This window comes from Hyaena hyaena, unplaced genomic scaffold (genome assembly GCF_003009895.1).
Source record: "Hyaena hyaena isolate Hyena2069 unplaced genomic scaffold, ASM300989v1 scaffold_402, whole genome shotgun sequence".
NCBI classification, from domain to species: Eukaryota; Metazoa; Chordata; class Mammalia; order Carnivora; family Hyaenidae; genus Hyaena; species Hyaena hyaena.
Genome location: NW_024081034.1, coordinates 343,928 through 370,057, shown reverse-complemented (window position 1 = coordinate 370,057; position 26,130 = coordinate 343,928). Strand labels below are relative to the sequence as shown.

At 39.0% G+C, this 26,130-nt stretch overlaps 1 protein-coding gene across 5 annotated transcripts in view; it reads left to right on the top strand.

Annotated features, from left to right (window-relative positions):
* Positions 1-25,531, top strand: part of KDM6A (lysine demethylase 6A) — a 209,666-nt gene extending 184,135 nt beyond the window's left edge. For all 5 annotated transcript variants that reach the window (XM_039251920.1, XM_039251921.1, XM_039251922.1 and 2 more), the window contains 6 exons: positions 1,926-2,040; positions 4,797-4,984; positions 5,797-5,938; positions 20,114-20,240; positions 22,993-23,163; positions 24,306-25,531. In XM_039251920.1, coding sequence (XP_039107851.1) covers positions 1,926-2,040; positions 4,797-4,984; positions 5,797-5,938; positions 20,114-20,240; positions 22,993-23,163; positions 24,306-24,335 — 773 coding nt within the window. In that variant the 3' untranslated portion in view covers positions 24,336-25,531. The remainder of the gene's footprint in view (positions 1-1,925; positions 2,041-4,796; positions 4,985-5,796; positions 5,939-20,113; positions 20,241-22,992; positions 23,164-24,305) is intronic.
* Positions 25,532-26,130: the final 599 nt, after the last annotated feature.

Below are 26,130 nucleotides of genomic sequence, written 5' to 3'. Positions count from 1 at the left end.
TATAACCTGTTACTTTGTTAATAACCTCAATTTGTTAAGACATTATTCTCCTTATTTCCTGTGGCTCTTGTTCATGATTTCTTATAGCTCTTTAAGTATATTTAAGACACTTGATTTAAAGTGTTTGGCTAATAAGTCCAATGTCTGTGCTTTTTCAGGAATAAGTTTGTTAATCCCCCCTCACCCCCTTGTGACTGGGACATACTTTCTTGTTTATTTGTAAGCCTTATAATTTTTTGTTGAAAACTGACTTTGAGAATTACCCATTAAAATAAAAAAGGCTGTATTCTCTGTCGGATGTGGTCTAGCATTGTGCTGCAATTTTTACATTTTGAATATTATCGTGTGGCAGTTAAATCCAGGATTTCTTGCTTGTTGTGGGCTCCAGGTTGTCTGTTTGTTCAGTGTCTTTTCCAGAGTATTTTCACAGAGCCATATTCCGTGGTGTGCTTGGATACTGAAGTCTCTTTTCCATTATCTCAGCAGTTAACCAGTGACCTGACAGAGATTTCCTTCAATGTTTTGTGCAAAAAAGGAAAGAAAAAGAATGGAAAAACTGAACAGAAAGAAAAGAAAAAATATTTCTCCGGGTCTTTGCAGATTGCCTCTGTGTTGAGTCATTCCTTCTGCACTTAGCCATGCTGCTTACAATTGTATTTTCAGCCTTTACCTCCTTGCTTGCACTGAGCCGAAAGATGAGCAAGAAGTTAAAATTTATGGTCTTAGGTGTTTTTGTTTGGTTTTGTTGTTTGTTTGTTTCCTCTGAGCATGCGCCCTGCTCTAGGTATGCCTGTAGCTTTCTAAATTCTCTAGTATTCACAGGAACTTTTCAAAGCCTTTACCCCCCCCCCCCCCAAAAAAAAAATCTCAGTTCCCAGCCTTTCTTTTCAGGCCTTTGGTGTGTCTGTTGTTTGCCCCAGCCATTTGTTTGTTTGGGTTTTTATTTTTGCCCCTGGTAACATCAGCTTGTTCATTGGTCTTTCAATGTTTGGGGGGGGAACCTTCTCCACTGAACCACTTTCCCTGATAGAGTGAAGCTCCTTGTGTCAGTCTTTTGAGGAAACTCCAGTCAGGTCAAAACAGAAAAACATAGTTCTTTGGAAGCAGGATCCATACTGCTCCCTCCAGAACCAAGAACACTCACACAGTTAACATAAGACCACCATTTTTAAGTCCACTGACAACACTAGTGATGTGAGCGGGGATAAGGTAAGTTAAAAGTGACATCTTCTACTGTGTTTAAGTTCTCTTTCTTCTGGTCAGGCATTCACTTGGTTGCTGTAAACCTTTGACTGTCACCCAGAGTTCTGGTAAGGTTGCTTCTGGGAGTTTTTACTAGGGTTTTTTTTTTGTTTTTTTTGGTAAGTCTTTCTGGAAAGTTCTCCGGAGTTATCTGCTTCATTTTTTGTTGACAGTACTCCCATAGCTGCATTTGAAAACCAGATTTCTTGCCTCTTTACTGATGTACAAATACTACTCATGATAAATGGGGATTAGTTCACAAAGAAATGGTAATAAGATCAATAATAGCTAATACCACTTACCATATATTCAGTGCTGTTCAGAGCAGTCATTATTTCATTGATCCTCAAAACAGCACAATGATTTATTGGAATTGTTATTATCTAATCTTATATGTAAGGAAACTGAGTCAGAAAGGTTTAGCAACTTACCCAGGTTCACATAAGCTTAGGATCCCAGCTCTAGAGCTTTGAATCATGATTTAGACTGCATTCCTCAGAAGCTCTTACTGAGTAAGTTAGGAGTTAATCAAACTGCTCTAAAACTAGACTTGACACAAAAGTCATGACAGACACCTGAATACCGCATTCTCTGTTGAACATTTCTGAGGTCTCATTTCTAAAGACACATTTTTCTATAGAATTTATAATGTACTGATTACTGTTTTTCTTTTCACATTTCAGGCCATCAAGAAAATAACAACTTCTGTTCAGTTAACATAAATATTGGTCCAGGTGACTGTGAATGGTTTGTTGTCCCTGAAGGTTACTGGGGTGTTCTGAATGACTTCTGTGAAAAGTAGGTTTCCAAACTAAATTTTCTATAAACATGATTGTTGGAAAACAGTAGTTGTAAAGGACAACTTACTAATAAGCTGGCTTTCCCATGCATGTAACCAGTTTTACCGTTCAGCAAAAAGATTCACTTCATTTGATTCCAAACCTATCATTTTGTATTACTGAGAACACTTTAAGAAAGATTCTTTGAAACTGCTCTATGCAATAGTAACAGTCTTGAATTTAGAGGATAGGAAGGTTGAATTGTTTATTAGGTTAATTAAACAGTTGATGCATAAATACATGCTCATGTGGGAGGTCTGTATTCTAAGAAAAATTAGTTTACTATAAATGGTTTTAAAAGTGGAAGGAATTCTGTGATTGAACACCTCTTTATTATAGGTTATTAATAACTCAGGCTTGAACATCCTACTCTTCGTCATATCACTATGATATAAATTCTTCTTAAAACTATATTGACAACTTTTCCTATAAAAGGATTTTATAAAATTGAATCAGCTGCATTGGATTTTGTTTTCTATAATTGAAGGAACTTACATAATGGAAGTATTCCTTTCCTTAAAATCCTAGAAATAGCCTTCTTTTATTTAATAAAGGAAATACCTTCCTTTATTTCCAAGGTGTTAGAGAGTACCTTGGAATTATTTTCATTGGTTTAAACTAATTATTTGTCTAAATGGAAACTTATTCTCTCCCCCCCCTTTTTTTTTAAAGTACTCTATTATGTAAGCACGGGATAGTTTCAGTTAGTAGTAACATTGGAAAATTATTATGTTTAAAAGCATAAATTATATATACACTTGCTGTTCTTCTCCCCACCCTAGGAAGACAAAGGGGGAACCACCAAAAACATATACATTATGAGAGACTTTGAAAACTAATTATACACATACTCCACATACTGACTTGTAATTTTTTTATTTTGGGTTACAGGACCTTTGCCGTGAATGTCTTGATTTAGTAGGAAGTGTAAATATAGTTACCCCAAAACCCACATTAGTCCAAAATTTCCTTGTATACAAGCAAAAGATAATTAACCTTTCATTGTTTTTGCTATTTAACATACAGATTTCCTTTCCTATAAGAAATCCAAAGATGTGAAATTTTAAAGTTTCAAATGCTCTGATGAAATAACCTGATCTGCTTTAATCTGTGCTTACTTTTATGGACCAGCAGTATGGTAGTAGCAGAGACAGACTTGTGTAGGAGATCTCCATTGCACTATAGAAAGATTTGTATTTATTAAACTTGGAGATAGTGGTATGTTATTACAGCTACAGTACGCTGATCCTTATTCATTATTTCTGAGTAGGGATTCGCTATCTTTATGATTTAGGTTTTTTGTGTGGTTTTTTTTTTCCTTATCTAAATGGGGAGGTAACCTGGGAACAAAGATAATTAGAAGAGACAGATGATGTCTAAAAAGTGTGGACTTGGGGATAATGAAAATATCAAAGTTAGTATGATGGGCTAGGTAAATTTAAGCTCCAGAAATAGCACTTGCCACTTCAGCATTTCCATGTTATTTTGTTTCACAGAAGGATTGTTCCTTTTGATACTGACTGATACTGACCGTGTCTGTAGTTTGTGTTATGACTTTAAACAATATCTGTCTTGAAATAACCATTCATTTGGATATATGATAAAAAGGATGCTTTTTTGGGTAACTTTAATTTTTTTTTTTTCCTTACTTTTGGATAGAAACTTTCCTCCAATTTTATGATGGCAACACATGGGTGAAGTAGGAAAGGATTTGTGTTTGTAATCGTATTTTGCTTCATAAGCAATTGTTTCTGGACTGTATATCTACTTAGCCTTATCACAGACCGTAAGCCAGTCCATATCCCCTTGCAGTTAGGCCACCACTGGCAGTCTGTTCTAGACTTTGAAGAGCACCCTTGCATTTTTTTCAAGGAGAAAAATAAGGCACACATTCCATCTACATCAGAGTTCAGTGAGATTTTCCCACAAAGAGCCAGATAATAAATATTTTAGTTTTCGCAAGTTATATGGTCTTTGTCACAGCCATGTCACTGCAGGAAATAGGCAGTCATACCTAATAGGCAGTCAGTGAATGGGCCTGGCTGTGTTCTAAAACATTTCTTATTTACAAAAATAGGCAGGCTGGATTTGGCCCACGGGCCCTAATTTGCCAGCCCTTGATCTAGACAAAAAATTAAACCAGTGAGAATAATTTCAAGGTACACTTTATCCTTCGGCGCAGGACATAGACATATCGTGGAGACTGTTCTTAGATCTTAAAGAAAGGAACATTTCCATTCTGCAAGTTTTTCCTTCCCCAAGATATAGCTAATTTAATTTTATAAAATTCTTCTGGAGGAAAAGTTTGCTGTGTAGTTTAAAAAATACTTCGTGTTGTATCTTGATGAAGTAGAAGCAGCAGCCAGATTTTGAAGTAAAAGCTCACGGATAGGGTCCATAGAGTGCTCCCAAAGTATATTGGTGGCAGTAATGATGGTTATTTGTGCGTGTGTATGATTGTTCATTTTTTATAAAGTTCTCAGCTGCGTAGTTTTAGTTAACCAGTCTTCAAAACAGTAGCGACTGACATCCTGTCCCCCTTTCCTGCTTAGAATTCAAAACAGTAGTAGAGGCCGTTCTGTTTTCCACTTTCCCTCAGAAATTGAAGTTCCTGATAATTTTATCTGCCAAGAAGTTTTGACCTTGCTTTCCAGTCTTCTTAATTAGTTTATTAAAAGTATTTGATCCGTTCGCATTATTTTTTTCTTATTTCAGAAATAATTTGAATTTCCTAATGGGTTCCTGGTGGCCTAACCTTGAAGATCTTTATGAAGCAAATGTTCCAGTGTATAGGTTTATTCAGCGACCTGGAGATTTGGTCTGGATAAATGCAGGCACTGTTCATTGGGTTCAGGCTATTGGCTGGTGCAACAACATTGCTTGGAATGTTGGTCCACTTACAGGTATTTTAAAGAATATGCTAAAAAACAAAAGTTTAATTTATAAAAGATTGTATCTGATAGGTTTGGTTTTTTTTTTTTCTTGGAATATAACTCACTAGAAATTGGAAGAAAAGTTATCTCTCCTTGAATAACATTTTTATTTGTAGTACAAGAAATTAAATTCAGTTAACAGGTAGAAGTCCAAGACCATAGGTCTCAGCAAATAATAAATGTATGTCTTAATATACAAGGAAGATATACTTTGAATAATTTTTAGAGTGCTTCGTTTTGTTTTATAAAGGAAACCCTTTATGGGAGAAGGCAAAGTAGAGTGGTTATTCATGCGTCCAAATTTTTCTTTTATCTGGGATGTCATATGAATAGCCCTGTAATGTCAAAACCTATTTGAATTATGCCCGCCTTCAGGCAGTGGATACTTCAGATTAAAACCATGGCCTTTGGAGCTAGAAAGACCTGGAGTAGGACCAGGACCTGGCTCTTGCAACTTTGGGCAAGTTATGTAACCTCTCTGGGCCTCAATTTCTTCATCTGTTTAATGGGAATAATAAAATTAATAAGGTGATGATAAAGATTTAAATGAGATAATGTATAAAAAACAGCTCAGCACAATGCCTGGCACATAGTTATAGTAAGCACTCTTTATGTGTTCGCTACTATTAGTATTGCCATAATTATCAAAGAAACATAAAAATTATTTTTGTAATGTTTTGAGGTTTTCAGAATTGGTATTGATATCATCTGAGAAGGTGATAATGGTAACTTCCTATCTTTTGGTACTTTGGGTTGCTTTATAACTGTTTTTTTTTTCCTAGCCTGCCAGTATAAATTGGCAGTGGAACGGTACGAATGGAACAAATTGCAAAGTGTGAAGTCAATAGTACCCATGGTTCATCTTTCCTGGAATATGGCACGAAATATCAAGGTCTCAGATCCAAAGCTTTTTGAAATGATTAAGTAAGTGCTTTCTAAAACTGCTGTAGTCCCTCTCTTTTTTGGGGAGTGTTAACTATTCAGTACTTCCCCCTAACCCCCATAGAATTCTGTTGACATCACAACAAAATGGTCCAGAAGTCTAGTAAAATGTAATACGAGAATTCACACATTAAAAATATTTTTCCCTTCCAAATAGTACACTATGGTACAAAGAGGAAAGAAGGCACACAAATGATTTCAAACCAGTAGATTCACAGACCTGTGCTTCCCCACTACCCTCTGAACCACCTGGTTCCTCGGAGAACTTGAGTTTTAATATCAAAAGATTGCCCTTAGTATCAGGGGGAGAGAATGGCATCGTAAAGTAATTTGCTGGTGCAGAAAAATTAGCATTTAATACAGGGATTTAAGGAAAACAGCAAGTTTTTAATTGTTTTAATGAAATCCTCCATCTTTAATTGTCCCTTTTCTTACCTGTTTTAAACACCTAATGCAAGTTGTTTGAATATATACATCCTAGTAAGCTGCTCATTCATTGCCAGTTTCTGTTCTAGCTATTTTGCAAAGGTTTTTAGAGGTAATATTTTCAAACAGTGCTATATAGCAGTGTTTCCCTAAGCTGTCTTTTCTACTACTACTGACCCTGCCCTGAAAAGGTGGGGGGTTCTGGTCAAAGAAATCTGCAAAATGATGGATTAGCTAAAGTTTTACAAGTCCTTCTTTTATTAGTCTTTGTACAATGTTGCAGGGACTGTAAGTGTTGCTGTGTTCTGTGAATGGGGAAGGGCGAGGGCTCTATAATGTATTTCCCAAACTTACTTGTTTGACCAGTATCTTTTGAGGAATTGACCTCAAAAACTCATTTTGGAATACACTGCTTTATACTCACTGATAAAATAAGTTTTTTGTCTTTGTTAAAGTAGTATTTACATTAAATATTTCTCCTGCAGCTATCTTTTAATTTGGTCAGCATATGTTGTTTTCAAAATACTGTCATTTAAAAGTAATCCTGCTTTAATAAAATGATTTCATTAACCTAAGTCCCTAATGTCATTCACACAGAAGTAGTGTGGTCAAGGTAACACTCCTCTGGATTATCTTATGATACAGTCCTTTATCACTTGGAGTATTTTATCTAGCCCTGGGCAGAAGTAGTAGGGGAGACACGAGGTAATAAAACCCCAACCGTAGCAAGTAATGTACAAATCCTTTTAAAAAGTTGGATCTTGGGTACCGTACTCTATACATGTAATTGGTGATGGGGTGTGAGGAGTTGCCTGTCTACTTATCTCATTCTATCTGGGAGGAATCAAGGAAAGGTCATTGTCATACTCTGTTCTGCCTACCTGGTCTTCATTAATTTAAACATCTCTCACTTCTATCATCTTTTCCATCCTTCCACCCCCATCATCCTCGTCATCCTTCTAATCTCCTTCCGGTTTATCATTATACCTTTTAACATCATGACCATCGACACTTGTATCATCTTCATTATAAAGTTGTGTTGTGTTGAAATTGGATACACACCAATTTGAATGTTTTTCAACTCAGAAAACCCGTGATACTGTTTTTCCTCATACCTGCCTTACTTCTTTAAATCTAACTGCACTTACATGCTTATTTTACTCCTCACTGCAAAATGTTCAATCATCTGAATCTTGATTGTGTCCCTCGTTATATTAAGAATTCTGCTCCCAGCTTGAGTTGTCACGAGATGTGATTAGCAAGCTCCTTTTGTCATCACACTGATTGAGAATGTTCAACATAAATTCAGACCCCTTAGCTTTGCTTTATAAACTTCCCTGTTAAAACATAGTCATTTGGCTATTGCTAAAAATATACTTTTCACCAGCCAGCATTGTTCCCTTTCTTTCATTTGTACTCTCTGTAATGAGTATTTGCTGACTGTATTACAGAGCTCTGGGCTAGGCACGCAGGGTGGGTGTGTTTGGCTGGCTGTGTCTGGCTGTGGGTCTTGGCTTAAAGGAAAAGTGCGTATAAATAAGTCGATTGAAAGAAGTACGACGACAGGGTCCACTGGATCCTTTCCAGCTCCATGGAGTCAGAAAAGGGAGTGTACTCTGGGAAGCAGATAGTTTGCGTGAAGGGCAAAGATGTGGATGCGGGGAGAGGACAGAGGACAGAGGGACAGCACCTAAAGCCGGCTGAAGACCAAACTCTTGGCGCCAGCAGAAAGATGCTTCGGTTCATCTACCAAGGAGTACATAGCGTGTCTCCGCCAGTCCGGCACGCTCACATTTTCCTCCAGGGAGGGGGCGAATCCCTGTTCGCTGGAGCACTGGGAAACTAGTTGGCTTCTGTGGAGGGCCTCGTGCTCGTCCGATCAGGCTCGGCACGGGAAACCGCGTGGCCTGTGCCGGCTCCTCCTTTCTTCCCCCTGCTCGCATTCCGTCCCCAGCACCCACTCTTCTGCTCCTCCCTCCCCTGACTTCTTCCCGACTGGGTATTATTTGCATGATCTTAAATGTACATAGGGTACAACTCCGCTACGTCCACATTAACAACAGTTGGTGGTACATTCGAGCTTGAGACCGTGCGTGTGACGGGTAGTGGAATACGCTACAGCTGTAAAAGTTCTTGGGAGATCATGCGTTGTGTGCCAGTCATTAAGTCTGTTCTGTTAGCTTTTGGTGGGTTTTTAACTAATAGGATCTAATTTGGGTTTCCTAGAGATCTTTCTGGCAGTGAAGTAAATAGAGTCCATTTTTGCACGGCAAGAGGAAGGAATGAATCAAAGGTAGTTTGGGTTTTCAAGTCAGGATCCTAGATGGTTTTAGTAATACTGCCGGCTAATAAATGGAGTGTGGTACTTTGCTGAGCCCTGAGAAGAGCGCTTCCCGGACTGTGTCTCAGTTAAACTTCTCAGCATCCCATGTTCACCCCGTTGATTAGAGCCGAGATTTAAACCTGTAGCTGTCTTACGTAAAAGCTGCTCGTATGCATCTTTGGCACAGGACTTCGTTCTGGGGCAGCGGCAAGTTTGAGGAGCCGCTAAGTTGGTTGCAAAGAGCTGTTTACCGGAAGCTGTAGGAGATGCAGAACTCCCAAGAGTGAGGTTAGAGCTGGCAGACTAGGGAGTCTTCTATCTAGCTGTTTGTTGTTGTATTGAGAGAAGGAAAGGGGAGGGATTGGGGACAGAGCTTAGAGGAATACTGTTATTTAAGAAAAACAAATATGTAAACCAAATAAAGGCCGGAAGAGAGCATGGGGAATATATATCGTTAACAGGAATACAGAGAGGGGGTCTTTTTCCACAGGCTCAGTTTTACTGTAAAATTGTACCCACATCACTGCTTTGGTCTTCTCAAGCCCTGGCTTGTGAGCCGTACCGGTTCTTAAGGAATGGTTCTCTGTTGGCCTTCCTTTCCTCTGCCTAGACTTGTTTTCTTCATCTCCGTTCACTCCGCCGTCTGTAGCGCTTGGCTTCTTCTACCTTCAATATGCCCCCGTCACTTCTCTTGCTGAGGTTCCCAGTGACCAGCTGATCTAAGCACACAGAGGCACAAACTCGAGTTCATTCTTTCTTTAACATCCCCATTTGTACCTCTGATCTGACCCCCACTTTCTTTGTCAGCCGTTGCTCCCGCCGCTGCCTTTAGAGGAGTGCTTACATTTTCCATTTTATTTTTACTACTCTTTTGTATTTTAAAACCACTTTAATCTGAACTGCGATTTTTACACCTCCCCCCTTTTTTCTCCTTGTTTGAATTCTCTTTGGGTAAAGCATTAATTCAATATACGTTGAACATGTGAATCGTAGGCTGTTTTAAGAGAAAAAAAAACTATCCATTCCATGTAAGAAGCGAATTAGAGCTTAACTTCCTCCCTGAATTATTTTTTTTTAGTTCTTAAATACTATGAATCAACAATGTGATTTTTCTTTTTTAGGTCTTCGTAGTTAAAGTGTTAATCAAATATAACGGAAACAAAATTTACCTTGTGCCTTCACATCTCCTCACCCATTCAGCTCCACCCAGTTCTTTTCATGCTTTCATATTCGTTTGATATTTATCATGAACCAAGTTGGTGCTGTGGTATTATGCTAGGGGAGAAAGGGACTCGATGATTTCTCAGGCCGCTTATAATAAATCGGGAAATTGACTAGTCAGTACGTTAAAATATGTGATCTTTGCTTGTGAAGATCCCGCTTAAAAAAAAATGAGGGAGCACAGAGCAGACACTTCTGAGAGAGGGGAACATTTAGGAAAGGCCCCATAGAAGTAGCAGAACCACAGCTCCATAGTCCTTTATCTTAAACCCCTTAGGCCAAATGTGGCGTGCTATTCAGAATTCCTACACTAATACAACGCGTATATAATCTATTTTGTTCTTCGAGTAGGGTCTGTGACGTTATCTGGGAACCAAACACATTAGTATTTCTGCAGTAAATCATATAGTCGCTCCGATGAGCTAAGTGAAAACTATTTTATAGCCTCAGGTCAAGTTGTAACACCAAGTGAGTTTACGTAAAATTTATGAAAAATTTGCAGTAGTATAAGAGATTGAAAGTCTGTTTGTACCAAGGGAATTAATAGTGGGAGAATGGTGCTGTCTCCTGTTGTCACCTACTACTAATTCCTTGTTATCATTTTCAGAATGAATTACCGGTAGTTGCTTAAACAAGTCAGTGTTATTCTTGGGATTTTTGGTTTTTGGTTTTTTTTTTTTCTTTACACTTTACAAGTTCAAGTTGAGACCTTTAGAATCCTGCAATTCCATAAAGTACTTTTTCTGAATAAGTCATGTAGTAATCTCTTCCCATTTCTACATCCTAGCTGTTTTACTAAAATACACTAATCTTCATACTCTGCTCCACATTCTTCCAAGTACCTCCTACATTGGCATGGTCAGAAGAGTATTCGTTATCTTGATTAAATCTTTCATTTCATAGTGCAGTGAACTTGACTTGCATAGTTAACAGCCTAACTCCTCAGAACAATTTCAGTGGAAGCTCAGTGTATAACTTTCTCTTTTGATTTCCTTTAACTGCTTAAATGAACATAAACTTCTTTCCACATACCCCATAGATCATAAGCAAACTTACTTTCTCCTTTAGACTAGACTTTTAAAGGTCTTTTCAGGTCTAAGGCCTACTTGTTCATTCATATTAGCTGAAGAGTATGGATTTAAACTTGTGTTGCCAAAAATTTCAGGTAGACTTCACATTGGCAACAGCTGCTAAAAAGTCTTTTGAATAATGATCAGATTTGCATATTAGATCACTTGGCAACAAGATGAGGCATAAAGTGGAGCACAGAAGATTTAGAGGAATAAACGAGACGGTAGTTGCTGCAGTTCAGACAAGAAGAGAGACCAAGGTTAGAGGGTAAATTGGGTGTGGAGGTGAGAGGGGAATCTGTGCTCATGGGCTCCTGCCTAACCGGCCTTTTTGTGCTGTTGATGAAACCGGGAGGAAAGGAAGAAGAGAGGAGCTGAGTTGGGTGTGGGGAGGGATTACCAGCTTGGCGGGCTTTAGACACGCAGAACTTCAGTTCCTCCGGGGAGGTTTCAGTGGGAGTCTCTGTCAAGTAGCCAGATGGCTAGATGGCTCTGTGGCTTAGAAAAGGAGTCTGAGATCCACATTTATGGCTTTCAGCTAGCTGATAGGTACTCCCTCCTAAGGGGTACAGGTTAAGTTTTCTGAACCATTAGCTATTTTTAAAGTAGAACAGTCCCCACAAAGAAATGAAATAAGAAAGATGATAAACCTAAGGCTGCTTACTGATCTTTTCCTTTAATTCATTGAACTGTGATGATCTTTCCAGTTTAATACCTTATTTTTCTGTAAAATACATCACATTTGCTTGTAATGCACCGCTGCGCGCTCCCCACCCCCAAACTTGTTTCTACTTTTTCCTTCTGCTTTTTGTTTTGTAATCTTTAAAATCTACGAAACAAGTTGAAAGGAGTACATACAGTGAATACCTGCTCTAACCTCCTCTGGAGCTGTCAGATAAGTTTTTGCCACACTTAGCAGTCTCTTTATACACACACATGCACATACTTCTTTGGCTGAGCCATAGGAAAAAGGAATTTGTAGACATCATGACATGACCCCAGATATTTCAGCCTTCATCTCCTAAGAATAAGGATATTTTCGTGTAACCACAGTACTGTTTAACATATGTAAGAAATGTGAAATTCAATAGTAATTAGCTAATAGTCTACATTTGATATTCCCCAACTACTCAGAAATGCATTTTTGTAGCACTTACATCTCCCCACCGCAGCAGCCCCGATGCTGACACTGAATTCAGTATGCAGTAATTTTGTCTTCAGTCTCTTAAATGTGCAAGTCTTTTTATGTGTGTTTTTTGTTGGTTTGTTTGTTTTTGTTTTTGTTTTTTTTTGAAGAGGGCAGACTTTTGTGTCATACAGAGTTCCACGTTCTGGGTCTGTTTTCTCATTTTATTTGGGTTGTACATTTTTGAGGACTATTAACGATACTTACTTTTATTTATTTATTTTTTTACAAATAGTTTATTGTCAAATTAGTTTCCACATAACACCCAGTGCTCATCCTCACAAGTGCCCTCCTCCATGCCCATCTCCCCCCTCCCCCCCACATCCATCAGTCCTCAGTTTTTGTCAGCATTCAAGAGTCTCTCATGGTTTGCCTCTCTCCCTTTCCCCCACCATTTCCCCCCTTCTTCTCCCCCTTGTTCCTCAGTTAAGTTCCTCCTAAGCCTCCTATACGTGCAAACATATGATATTTGTCCTTCTCTGCCTGACTTATTTCGCTCAGCATAACACCCTCAAGGTCCATCCATGTTGCTACACATGGCCAGATTTCATTGTTTCTCATTGCCATGTAGTAGTCCATGGTATAGATAAACCACATCTTCTTGATCCATTCATCTGCTGATGGACACTTAGGCTCTTTCCATGTTTTAGCTATTGTGGAGAGTGCTGCTATGAACGTTGGGGTACATGTGCTCCTATGCTTCTGCATTTCTGTATCCCTTGGGTAAATTCCTAGCAGTGCTATTGCTGGGTCATAGGGGAGTTCTATTGTTAGTTTCCTGAGGAACCTCCACACTGTTTTCCAGAGGGGCTGCACCAGTTTACATTCCCACCAACAGTGGAGGGAGGGTGCCTGTTTCTCCACATCCTTGCCAGCATCTAGAGTTCTCTGATTTGCTCATTTTAGCCACTCTGACTGGCGTGGGGTGGTATCTCAGTGTGGTTTTGATCTGCATTTCCCTGATGAGAAGGGATGCTGAGCATAACGATACTTACTTTTAGTAAACCCCTTTCCCACTCCAGTATAAAACTGTCATAGGTTCATTCTTGCATGAATGAAGTTTTACCTAACTAGGTACTTTAAAACCTAAAGTCGAAGGTGGGGAGATAATTGTTGCTGTTTATGTATCTTCATCAGAATATACAGTTTTTACCCTTTGGTTTTAATTTCAAAACTAGTTGATTTGAGAGCTAAGAGAAACATTCATCCTTTGAAAATTCGTGATTCCCATTTTTCAGATAATTCAGATACATTGCTGTGTCCTATATTTTCTCCCTGTATAGTGCTAAGGCTCTTTTTAACGTTACTTTCATAAGACTCGTATATTCATTATGTGTTAGCATTGAAGTATTCCTTTTAACAGGCCCCTTAAAAAGGAATCAATTGATAATGTAGCAAGTGAGCTCTGGAGACCTTCCGGTCCTGATGAGATTTCCCTGTAGAGTAACAGGCTTTCAGAAGAGTAGATTCTTTTAGATGCAGTTGAATGGTTTAATCTCAGTAGTAGAGGAGGCCAATTCCAACAAATACATTATAAATTGTTGCAGTCATGTTAGGCTATTAGCAACTTAACATAATGATAGTGTGTTTCGGGTACATTGGAAACTCTGGTTTTGTCACCACCTACTTTGTTAGTTCCACTTAAATCACTGTGACGATAAGTAGTTTATTAGTACATTTTCAGATATCAAAAACAGAATGCCAGATACCCCGTTTTCCTCTGAGAAGTTCAATATTAGGAAGTCTTAGATTTAGGAGGAGCATATCAGGCAGTGTGCTAACGAGTAGAAGGGTAATTTTCTGAACATACGTTCTCTTGTCAACCTCCCTGTAATCTACCAGATGATTATACATTCTAAGAATACAAATAACTGATAAGCCAGTACTTGAAAATACATTTTCTAAAATTTCAGTAGTACAAGGGCACCTGGATGGCTCAGTCGGTTAAGCATCCGACTTCAGCTCAGTTAGCGATCTCACGGTTTGTGGGTTCGAGCCCCGCATCGGGCTCTGTGCTGACAGCTCGTAGCCTGGAGCCTGCTTCAGATTCTGGGTCTCTGTCACTCTCTGCCCCTCCCCCATTTATGCTGTTTCTCTCTGTCTCAAAAATAAATAAACATAAAAAATTTTTTTAAATAAATAAAATTTCAGTAGTACCAAGTCCATTAAAAACCTCCGCCCACAAACCTAAGTTCTTGTCATATCATTTTGTCATCCTTTTGACCACTTACAAAGCACTGTTTTTATATTTCAGCTTTTAAATGTACTGTTTTATATGCACAGTATTGATGCTTTATATGCCTCCTCTGAGCCTTTTGTGTATATGTGATCATTATATGTCTGCTATTTGCCTTTCCTGTGTAATTTTCCAAAGTCTTTGATTCTGTGCTGTTTAACACCTCAGGGAACTATTCCAGGCAGGGCAGCCCCATGTCATTGCTTTGGAGTCCAGTCTGCCTTCAGATCTCAGCCTCTTCATTTATTGGCGGAGGGGGAATGGGCAAGTTACCAAACCTTCTAGTGTTTGTTTCCTTTTTTGAACAACGGGAATAAGAATTGTATCTTGTTCTTGTTATATTGTTACGTTGTATCTAATATAACTTTGCTCAGTAAATGGCGGCTGTAGTTACAGTTATTAATATCAGATATAGAAACCCCCATCACCTTCTGTTTTTTCAAGTAGGATTCACAAACCTAGTGCAGTGGTTCTCAACCATGGGTAGTTTTGCCTCCCCCTGCCCCCTTCCTCAGGGAACATTAGGGCCGTGTCCTGATTTGAATGGGAAGGGTACTATGGATATTTTGTGGGTAGACGCTGGGGATACTGATGAACCTCCTGCAGTGCACCGGACAGCCCCTCACAGCAAAGAATTATCCAGCCCCAAATAACAACAGTATCTAGATTGAGAAATCCTGACCTAATAGGATCTAGACTAAATACCTTTTAAATAATCTGTTGTGTGTTCTTTTTGATATAATTGCACTTTTAGTGGGCACTCATTACACATTTTTTTTCCAATTAAAAAAATAACTTCAGTTTATTAATTATATAATTATTTCAACACAGTTTTAAGAATTTGACATGTCAGATTTCAATATTGATCACTAACTGCCGGGCACTAATATAAGCACTTTATAGAACATAATGTAATTGTCACAATAGCACTATAGGTTAGGTGTCATCTTTTTGCAGTAAGGGAACTGAGGCATGGAGGATAAGTATGTGTGGAGCCGGGATTTGAACCCAGGCAACCTAGCTCTAGAATTTGCTCTTATCTGCTCTGCAGTTTTCTGTCTACTGTCTTATCATAAAAATGTCATTGGTGAAATTGGTATCATACTAAAGCCTGTTGAAAAATAATGCTACGAGTTTTAGACACTGTTTCCAATCTCACCACTTAAGTTAGAGGTTTGCACTGGTTCTTACTTGCCTGATCATAAAAATCATCTGAGACTCTTACTAACTAGATCTCTAGTCTCTGTTCTTAACAAGTAAATTCAAAGCTTTATGGGAAGAGCCCTGGGAATCTCTTTTCACAGTGGCCTAGATCAGTCCTCTGATCAGGCAAGTCCCTAACATCCTGGACTAGATTCAAGCTCTTAAAGCTAAAAGTATTTTTTGTTTCCCCCTTTCGTTTGCACATATTATGGATTGTTACCCCGTCTACACGATAGAAACTTCATCACAGGCACAGCGGTTCTGAATATGCATTAAAGCAAACTGTTCAGTATTAACTCCCTTTTCCCTTTGATTCCCATTTTTAAATGGGTAAATGAGGTGTACTTTGGTAATAGCCATTTGGCCTAATAATTGCATCAGAGGGGAGAGCCATGTAGCTTCTAGCGTTCTCCCCTGGGGCTGGGGCTTCTGAAACACCATTGTGTTAAACAGACGGTCGCTTTGTGAGAACACTGACTAACCAAAATCTAAACACTCAGACTCTGCATCCTCGTGGTTAACAGTTGCTTCCATGCTTGATTTTTCCATCTAAGAGTTTAAAATTCTTCAGATACTAATTTTATCATTGACTGAGACCTTGATTTTCCGCCATGTGGTTGGTTCAAATGAAAACTGTTCAGTGTCTCCCTGACATTCAGATACTCGCTGTTGTCCAACGGGAATGTAACCTGGAGTGACAGGTGGCAGGTATGTTTCAGGGGCTCACATGTCAGCTCACTTTGCCTGTGTGTGACTCTTTCGGTAAGATTAGTCAAGGTGCTTCTTGGTGTGCTTTAATTTGTACACCACCTCCCTCTTAGTGGCTAAGAACCATAAAGACTTAGAAAGTGTCATGCCACGTTAACTCATGCTTCATCTGATAGTTGGGATCTTACTTTGGACACTTGGTCAAGTTGCCCCCAGAATGTCTGAGTAGTGGCCAGTGTTGCCTTAACTTCAACATTATGTCATGTCACTGTGGCTTTGTTCCTTTATTTTCCTGTCCCCAGAAACCCCATCCCAAGGTTAAAATCTTGTAAGAACAGTTGTGTGTTCCCTAAATAATGCCCATACTAGCTTCATGGCATTCTCTCTGCTTAGAAGATCCTTTCCTCCCACCTCTCCTTGCTCACATTGCAACTGACAACTTCTTTGTGGAACTTTCTGTGATTTCCCATCCCCCATCAACTGAAGATGAGCTTTTCCTTCCTTCTCGCGTTCATGGCATACTTTTGTCTATTTGTCTTTTGCCCAATGTATTGATTTATGATTATATTGTAAATTATCGTTTGTCCTTATATTTGTCTTGAGTTTCCCTCTTCTGCCATTTCAAGTATATTTGTACTTCTATGCCCTTTGGAAAGTTGTTCTCTAAAAGTCCATCCCTCTTGTGGGTCCATTTTTGTAGATGGCTCTTGCGGTGGATTAGATTCTACTCTGTAACCTCAAATACACCAAGCCCTCACTCAGCCTCTTCCTTGTGGTTTTCTTCCAGGCTAGAGCTGTCTTTAATACTCCCTGCCTTTTGGTGTAGTCATCCAGACAGCTAAAAACAGCGAGGGTCCCGACACCAGATTGATCTTAAAAGTCAAAGAATTCCCCACTTCTCTAGCTCCTGAAATCATTTCTGACCCTGTTCCTGAAACGCATCTGTTAAAAACAGCATCTTCTCTCTTGTACGTTTTTATACTTCTTGCTGGTGATTTATTATTTTGCTTTTAACAAGTTGCGTTCTTAATTGCTGTAAGATAAATTTATTAAAACTCCTCAAAATGGAAACGAAGAAGAACCAACAGTGATTTTGTTTGAATCTTATTTTTTAGCTCTTCAATTCACTCACATGTTGTCTGCATATAAAATCAGAGTCTGTGAGTAACCAAAGCAGGGCCAGGTGACTGTTCACTCAAGTCTTAAATATTAGATTTTGATCTTCCCTAGGAAGCCTTTCCCCAAACGTTTTTATTCTCGATTTATTTGTCCCTACCCTTCAGTTGAATGACATCCTTTCTCTAGGACCTGCTCATTGCTGTCAACTCCACAGGAGTCTCTGTTTCTCTCAATTCTCCTTCTGTTTCAACTGCTACCTTTTGAAAATGAGAAGAAACAAAAACTTTTAAGGAAGAAACCCAAGGAAGGGCAAGGCAGGAAACCACAATTTGGTGATTCATTGCCAGATCGCATTAATTGAACTGACAGTTTTCTAAGATTCCAATTATCTCCCAGAATAAAAATTCTGGAGCTGTGATTCCAGAACCAGAATACTCATGCAGAGTGCTCTTAAAAACCCTAGCTCGAACCCTTCATTGTTTGCAGGAGAAAATATATACTAATTGCCTTTTTCTGGATGGAACTACCCAATGAGCCATAAATTATAAACTACAATCTACCAAAGTGGTCCGTAGCATTGGAGATAAAAGTTCATTTGCTGAGTAGAACGGAGTAGTACTGCACACAACCAGGGCTGTGTGTTTGAAAAAACAAAAGCTAACTGTGTTAACTGAGCTTTTAAGAATCCTCTTCAAAAGAGAAGTGGGGCGAGATGGGGGGCTAGGGGCGGGTGTTGTGGTGCAGGCAGGTAAAAAGACAGGGAAAGAGACCAGAAAGAAGAGAGTATGGTGTGAGGTCGTGAGCAGAGGCTTGAGAATTTGTTTTTACAACCCCCTAGCCCAACTATTTAAAAATTAGCTTTATGACATCAGACAAATCCAGCTTCTCTGAGCCCTAGTTTGCTCGTTCGTAAGATGGAGGTGATAGTGCCTCTTGCATGGGATTGTTTAAAAGGCCTACATGGTATAACGCGTCTGAAGTACCTATCCCGTGCCTCCTGTTTCTTCTTTTTTATTATTTATGTACTTTACTGTATTACTACTTTTGTTTGTTTTCTCACACAAGAGCATAGTGGAGTCTGCAAATCTTCTAAAGGTGTCTGCAAAGTTTCAGGTGTTATTTTCCTTCCTGTGAAAGAGACCTTACTCTGAAGCCCTCCTTGGAAAACTTGCTCAGTAAGCTCAGGGGCATCAGAGGTGAATTGTATGTGACACGGAAGGGGTAAAAAGGGAAGAGCAGGCACTGTGCAAGAGTCTACAATTATATTCCCTTTCTTTTTTGCCGTGATGGGACTTTTCACCTGCTCCCTCCCCTGACACATCTTTCCCACGCCTTCCACGCACAGCTGCCCCACCTTTGACCTGCACCCATAATCTGAAGCATTATTTGGTTTCTAAATAATTTAAGCACAACAATTGCCGGAGCCAAACTAAGAGTGAAATTCTTTGAATATGAGACTGAAAGTGTCTGCCTTACAACTGTAAAGTTGCTGTTGTTTTATATTTGTTAAAAATTAACAAGTTTACATGTATTTTCAGTCATCGTTTTTACCTTGGTTTAAATTTACATGGGTTCTGATAAAATAACAGTGCTTTAACCTTGTAACTTAGGAAATAGCAAGGAAATAGAAATTAAAAGAAATTAAATATGCTGTTATCATACTTTAAATTTCACTTAAGTAATGAGATAGTTATTGAGCACCTCCTATATGCCAGGCACTGTCCTAGACAGTGAATAAAACAGGCAAGAACTTTGCTTTCAAACAATACCCAGTTGCTAAACCCATTTCCTTTTCTTTAGGGCATTTTCATGATCTCTGAATTGTAGAGCTGAAAAGTTCCCTAGAGATCTTCTAGTTCAACCTCTTTCAAATGGAGAACCTGCGCCTCTATTTCATAGGAGAGTAGGAGAACTTAGCAGACAGTTGCAAGTAATGACAGCAAACCGTAGGGAAATCAGCACAAATCGAGAAATCACTGTATTGCTAGTATCATGAGGTTAGAAAAGGTATAAAGTACAACAGAAGTTCACTTGTGGTAGTATACATGGAAGATTCCACTATGTTATCCTCAAGTTAAAATCAAGTAATGTCTTTTTTTCTTTAGCACTGTAGACAAACCAATTTTGTGTCGTGTAGTGACTAAATTCGTAAATGGTTTTCTATGTATAGACCCAGAAGTTTTAGAAGCAGCTGTACAGACGATGCTGTTTAGGAGTGTCCCAGGTAGTACTGATAGAAATAACGTGCCTTCCTGCCTGAATAGAATCTGAGCAGTTCATATCTGGAATTTAGACCCCTCAGGTCAAGGGTGAGGACATTGACTCCCAAAGAGGTTAATTGACTTGCCCAAATGAGAGCCAAAATTAGCAACTTCTGTTCAAGCAAGGAGTCAGGGTTTTTATATTAAGGTCACTATATTTTGATAGTCCGATATCCATTTTTCATCTTTAAATGACCTAATACTGTCATCATCAGACTTGTTGAGCATTGGCCTTATTTTTTTAAATAAGAGAATATCTGAGACATTGACACAAGAAAATGATAAAGTCTTAGATATTAGAGCCAGGTCTCTTGGCATTTCTGTACTTCCGGTAGTATATCTCTTAATGCTAGAACTATCCAGTGTTCTGTTGCTGGTCACAAATCCTTTTTCCCCCACAATAGGTATTGTCTTCTGAGAACTCTGAAGCAGTGTCAGACATTGAGAGAAGCCCTCACCGCTGCGGGAACGGAGATTATATGGCACGGGCGCGCAAAAGAAGAGCCGGCGCATTACTGTAGCATTTGTGAGGTAAGCAACTTGTCCAGCTGCTCCATAAAGCCTCCCCCCCCCCCCACTTCTGGTTTCTCTTCAGTGACATTTATTTAAGATGTATGTATACCCTTCTGTTCTGCAGCTTCCTGAAATTGACATCGTATTCAGCCCTGTTATTTTATAAAGCCTCTTCCCTCCCTACTTTTGGTTTCTCTTCAGTGACTTTTATTTAAGATGTATTTATTGTATTTATACTCTTCTGTCCTGCAGCTTCCTGAAGTTGATATTATGTTCAGGCTTGTTCTTTTCTTGTTACGTAGCTATCATATTAAAATTTAATCTCATGACATACTGTTTCAGTAGCAATGAATTCTGAAAGTAATCTGCAGAGTCCTCTGACAGATATTTTAACAGCTGATAATCATGAAGAAGTTTAGTCTTGAGATTTTACACTGGGGATAATCCAGATGGAGGCAGAAGACAGTAAAGTGGATGTGGCTTGGTATACCTCCAGGCGGATCCGTGGTCCTGTAGTGTAATTCATAGGACGCTGGGCAGTCTTCCTGTGGCCAAGGCCTGCAAGAGAAGCAGAAACTAGTGCTAATGTAGTACCTGTTCTGAAGGTGCTTACATTCTACTCGGAGAAGACCAGTTATAAACAACTAATTGTACGTGAGACTACGGTGAATGTAAGCTTGGTCTTACTGACTTAGGATGATAACACTGAGGGGGAGAATGACCTGATTCTCCCTTCTAGTGTTGGTGTGAGAGTTCACAAAGGTATTAAAGTGTGAGTCTGTCCTTCAAGGATGAGTGAGTATGGCTTCACTGGGCTACAAAGTGACAAGAAGTAGAGGTAGAGTGAATGGTACCCTGAGGCACAGCTTGGGAAATGGAACGGCTTATTCAGAAAAGGGCCACGTCGTCCAGTGCGGCTGACACACAGGCAGTGCAGACGCTGCTCACAAGTCTAGGTGGTAGGAAGCTTTGCTACGTGTCTTGAATGATTTTAAGGAATTTGATCATTTATTCTGGGCTCACTGAGGCCGTCATAAGGTTTTGAGCAGACAGCAACGTTGGGTGTGGGTTTCAAAGAGACATGTGATTGGAGAGAATGGAGATAGGAAGCTCGATTACAGTGGTCTTAATTAAGAGTTGTTATCCTAAGGTCGAATATTAAAGAAGGGGAGGAATTGAAAAATATTTAGAGGGTCAAATACACAAGACAACTCCTTAAATGGCAGGAGTGAGGGACAGGTTGAAGAATGCTCACAAATTTTCTAGTTGTTTACTGATAGTAATGGTAAAATGGTGAATATTGAGATTTTAATTAACACACTGTTCAAAGAAGACATGAGGTCATGAAAGTATTCTGTCATTGAATAAATTCGAGGGTATGCCAAAGCCAAGGATATTAATGATCCATTTCAGACCTTGAAATTCTGTATTCTGACACTGACATTTATTTGAAATGATTGAATCCATCGGCTATTCTAATGTATAACCTGGCTAAAGTTAAATCTTTGGGAGATCATGGGTGCCTGGGTGGTTCAGTGAAGCATCCAACTCTTGACTTCGGATCAGGTCATGATCTCAGAGTCATGAGTTCGAGCCCCACATCAGACTCTGTGCTGGGCGTGGAGCCTGCTTAAGAGTCTCTGTCTTCCTCTCCCTCTGCTTCTCTCCCACTCGCTCACGTGTGCTCTCTTTCTTTGGTGGGGGGAGAAAAAGGGTAGTCTTTGGGAGATTAGATAGGTTCTAGTTAGGTGTGTTATACCTCAAAAAAAAATGAGTGTATAAGCTTTTCAGAATTTGAGGATGACTTCTATAGAACCCTAAGTTTTCTTTCTTATCCGCCCCGAACCTTAGCAAGCAGTTCATCCGTCTTTCTGTAAACGGCAGAAGTACTATTTCTAAAACCACGTCATACTCATGAGTACGCGTTTTGCTTGTACTCCTTTTCCGTCACATGAGGCTTATAGCTGAACACTTACTATCACTTACTCTTCAGTTTCCTCATCTGTAAGATAATCAGATTATATTGATTCAACAGTTAGGTTCTGAGGTTTGTCTAAGCACTGTGGTTTGTTCTAGAGGCACAAAAGTGAGTAAAGCGTAGTCTTCGTCTGAGGAGCTCATGTCTGTGGGAGAAGGACCACACAGATCACATGTCTGTGATGAGTACAGACAAGTAAATGGAAAATAACAACCACTCTCTTCTGGTTGTGTGCCACTGTTTTGGGTTTAAAACAAAAACAGGCTGACCTTGATCAGCTTTTAAATTAGGCTTTTGCCAGTGGTTGTAATGAGCGTGTCATTCCCTTAGGTCACTCCCTTAATATGCATTACTGCCCGTGTCTTCGGGTTTGGTGCCGAATAAACCCGGGTCTATTAAAGATTCTCAGACATAGCTTTGTTTGTCTTAGTTACTACTCATTTTTTTTCTTTTTAATTTTTCCTAATGTTTTATTTATTTTTGAGAGAGGAGGGGAGCGAGCGAGCAGGGGAGGGGCAGAGAGAGAGGGAGACACAGAATCCGAAGCGGGCTCCAGGCTCTGAGCTGTCAAACCGTGAGATCATGACCTGAGCCGAAGTCAGACGCTTAACCGACTGAGCCACCCAGGCGCCCCTTGGTACCTACTCTTAACCAGAGATCACTGTCCACAGTTCCATGTGAAGTAGAATTCTATAATTATAGCAAAACAGTACAATTCTATAATTCTATCAAACAGTACAATAAATAAATACCAAGATCTCCTTTGAATGCTTTTTCTCTTGCATAAAATAGGTGGAAGTTTTTGATCTGCTTTTTGTCACTAATGAGAGCAATTCTCGAAAGACCTACATAGTGCATTGCCAAGACTGTGCACGCAAAACAAGCGGAAACCTGGAAAATTTTGTGGTGCTAGAACAGTATAAAATGGAGGACCTGATGCAAGTCTATGACCAGTTTACATTAGTAAGTGAAATGAACATGTGAGTACGTACTTAGCTGGATAGGGAAGCAGCAATGTGCGCTCTGCGACCTGACGCGTGGGAGGTAATGAAATATTTAAATTTCCCTTTTGCCTGTTAGATATCGCATGAGGAAGTAGTCCTGTCGTCCCCCTCCTTCCCTTCCAAGTGTTTATTCCTATGAACTTGGCGTATTTCGTTTTCCCTATTCTTCCTGGGTGAGTCCAAGGCTAAATAATGTCACAGTAATGACATTTAAAAATCTTCCTGTGCTTTCGGAACACTGTCTTCACCTTTATGTCATTTGATTTCAGTTGATAAAATGTGTACATAGGTGATTAGTGTCCACAAAATGGAACCGTAAGTGTGGTCTTAAATAAATAGACTTTGGCTTTTAGAGCTAATTATATTTATTTAAAGTTTTGTCGTTACCAGAAATATTATTAACCTCATGGGAATATCTGATGGAGCTTAACTTCCTGGTATGTTACATAACCTTATGAAATTCAAGTACACTTACAGGTTTTACACAGTTTTTAATTTTAAAGAGCAGATGCTTAGGGGGAAGCTTTTTACTCTAGCACATCAATGGTTTCATGAATAGAAACACAGATATAATTTATGAATTGTTGACTTCCTCCAGTACTTTTCTCTTACGTATGTGATCAGAAACTGAATTATTGAAATGTAGCTCCTGTTTTCACTCAAATGGTCTTCAAGATTGCTTGAAGAAGAAGAAAATGACCTGGAATTAAGTTAAGCAAGATATATTATCTCGTTGAGATAGGTTCTGAGGCAAGTCACTGATGAAATTATAATTGATTTGTGAAATCATTTCCCACAAGCCTTTTTTTTTTTTTTTTTTTTGGAAGCAGTCTAAAAACAGGTCAGCCTCCTAAGAGGCGTTGAGTAATTGGCGAAGTACAGAAAAGTGTGGTTGCACCGAGTAGAGAAATGATCTCAGACCCTTAGGACAGTTGCCCAGGTGGGAGCCGGTAAGGGAGGTTGTTATTCTTTGACATGGTGTTGGCAGGCCCTTAAGCTCTCCGGGGAATCGTTACTTCCCCTCCCTTCAGAGGCAGATGTCACAGCCTTGGGCTAGGGAACGCCGTGTGTATACCAAAGTAACATGCCGTTTATTTTCAGGCTCCTCCATTACCATCCTCCTCATCTTGATATTGTTTCATGGACATTAAATGAGACCTTTTCTGCTGTTCAGGAAGTAACTCAGTTCTGCACCACTGGTTTTTGTAGCTATCTCATAAGGCTGCTGGCTGATAACTGTGTCTATGCAACCTTCCCAGTGCGGAGTGTCACCCAACTGGACAGGGGAGAGCACCGCTCCGACTCCAGGACTCTCCCGAAGCTGATCAGCTGTACTTCAGAGAAAATAATAAATTCCATGTTTTGTATATATCTGACGAAACTGGCAGAATCATACAGACTACTGACTTGAAAACCACCTCTTTTATATTTCTCTATTTCTGGGCTGATGAATTGGTTTTCATCTATCTTTTCCCCTTCAGAATTTTCCTTGGAAAAAAAATACTAGCCTAGCTGGTCATTTCTTTGTAAGGTAGTTAGCAATTTTAAGTCTTTCTTTGGTCTTTTTTTTAATGTGAAAGATTAGGTAAGAACTTTTTTACTGCTTTTATGTTTTTCTGTCTTGTTTTGAGACCATGACGGTTATTACACTTTTGGTTCCTAAAATAAAAATGTTTAAAAATGTAACAGCCAAGTCACAAAGATAATGGATTGCACATAGACTAAGGAATAAACTTCAGATTTGTGATTTTTGTTTCTAATCTTGATGTAAATTTACACTATTTATAAATACATATTTATTGCTTGAAAATATTTGTGAATGGAATGCTGTTATTTTTTCCAGATGTACCTGCCATTGAAATTTTAAGGAGTTCTGTAATTTCGAACACTACTCCTATTACATTTTCTATGTGTAAATAAAACTGCTTAGCATTGTACAGAAACTTTTATTAAAATTGTTTAATGTTTAAAGAGTTTTCTATTGTTTGAGTTTTAAAAGGACTTTATGTACAGTGCCCAGTTTCTGTTCATTTTTCAAATCTGATTATATATATTTTATATATACTTATGTATGTATATATAATATATATAGAAATCTGGATATATATGTATAAAGATTTAGAACTTAAATTTTTCTCATTTTAAGTTTCACATCTATGGTAGATTTTTGAGGTGTCTACTGTAAAGTATTGCTTACAAAAGTATGATTATTTTTAAAGAAATATATATGGTATGTATCTTCAAGACCTGAAATGTCAGACTGGTTTATTGTTAAGTTGCAAATTACTGCAGTGCCAGACCAATAAACACTTGCAGCTGAAACACAGCGTAATAGTAGACGACAAATAGTGCTTGAACATCAGATTTTACAGGGAATGTCACTTGGGCTTGGCATATCTTGTACATCACCAAGTAGAGTTTTATATGGAAAAAAAGATTCAGATAAGGGCTCTATTTTAGAATGCAAATAAATTGAGACTTATTTTGTAATGGTAGGCAGTTTTGAAATTTCCTGCTTTCCTGCTCGCATGACGTGATTGGGACCAGGAGAGAGCCTGTGACACCACATCACTGGTAAAAACATGGCAAGCTGGGTTACCATCAAGCGGGCACTTCTAATTCGCGATAACAGTATCCCGTTCTATCGTAATGGGACCTCGCATTTGGCACATACTCTTATTTTATCAGATTTTTCCAGGAGGCTTTAGTGAGAAAGCATAGGGAGTGCTGTAAATGAAGTTCTATTTATGACTAAAGAGAATTCATAATCCTATCCGGGCAAATGCCGTGCTGATTGCATTAATCAGGTATTCTTGTTCAGCTAGTTTTGGAGTACGTTGTCCTCCTGGAAACAATTCAAAGGCTTGGAAGCATGGAGATATTTTATTTAATTAGTAAATTTAGTAAATATTGAATATCTACCAGC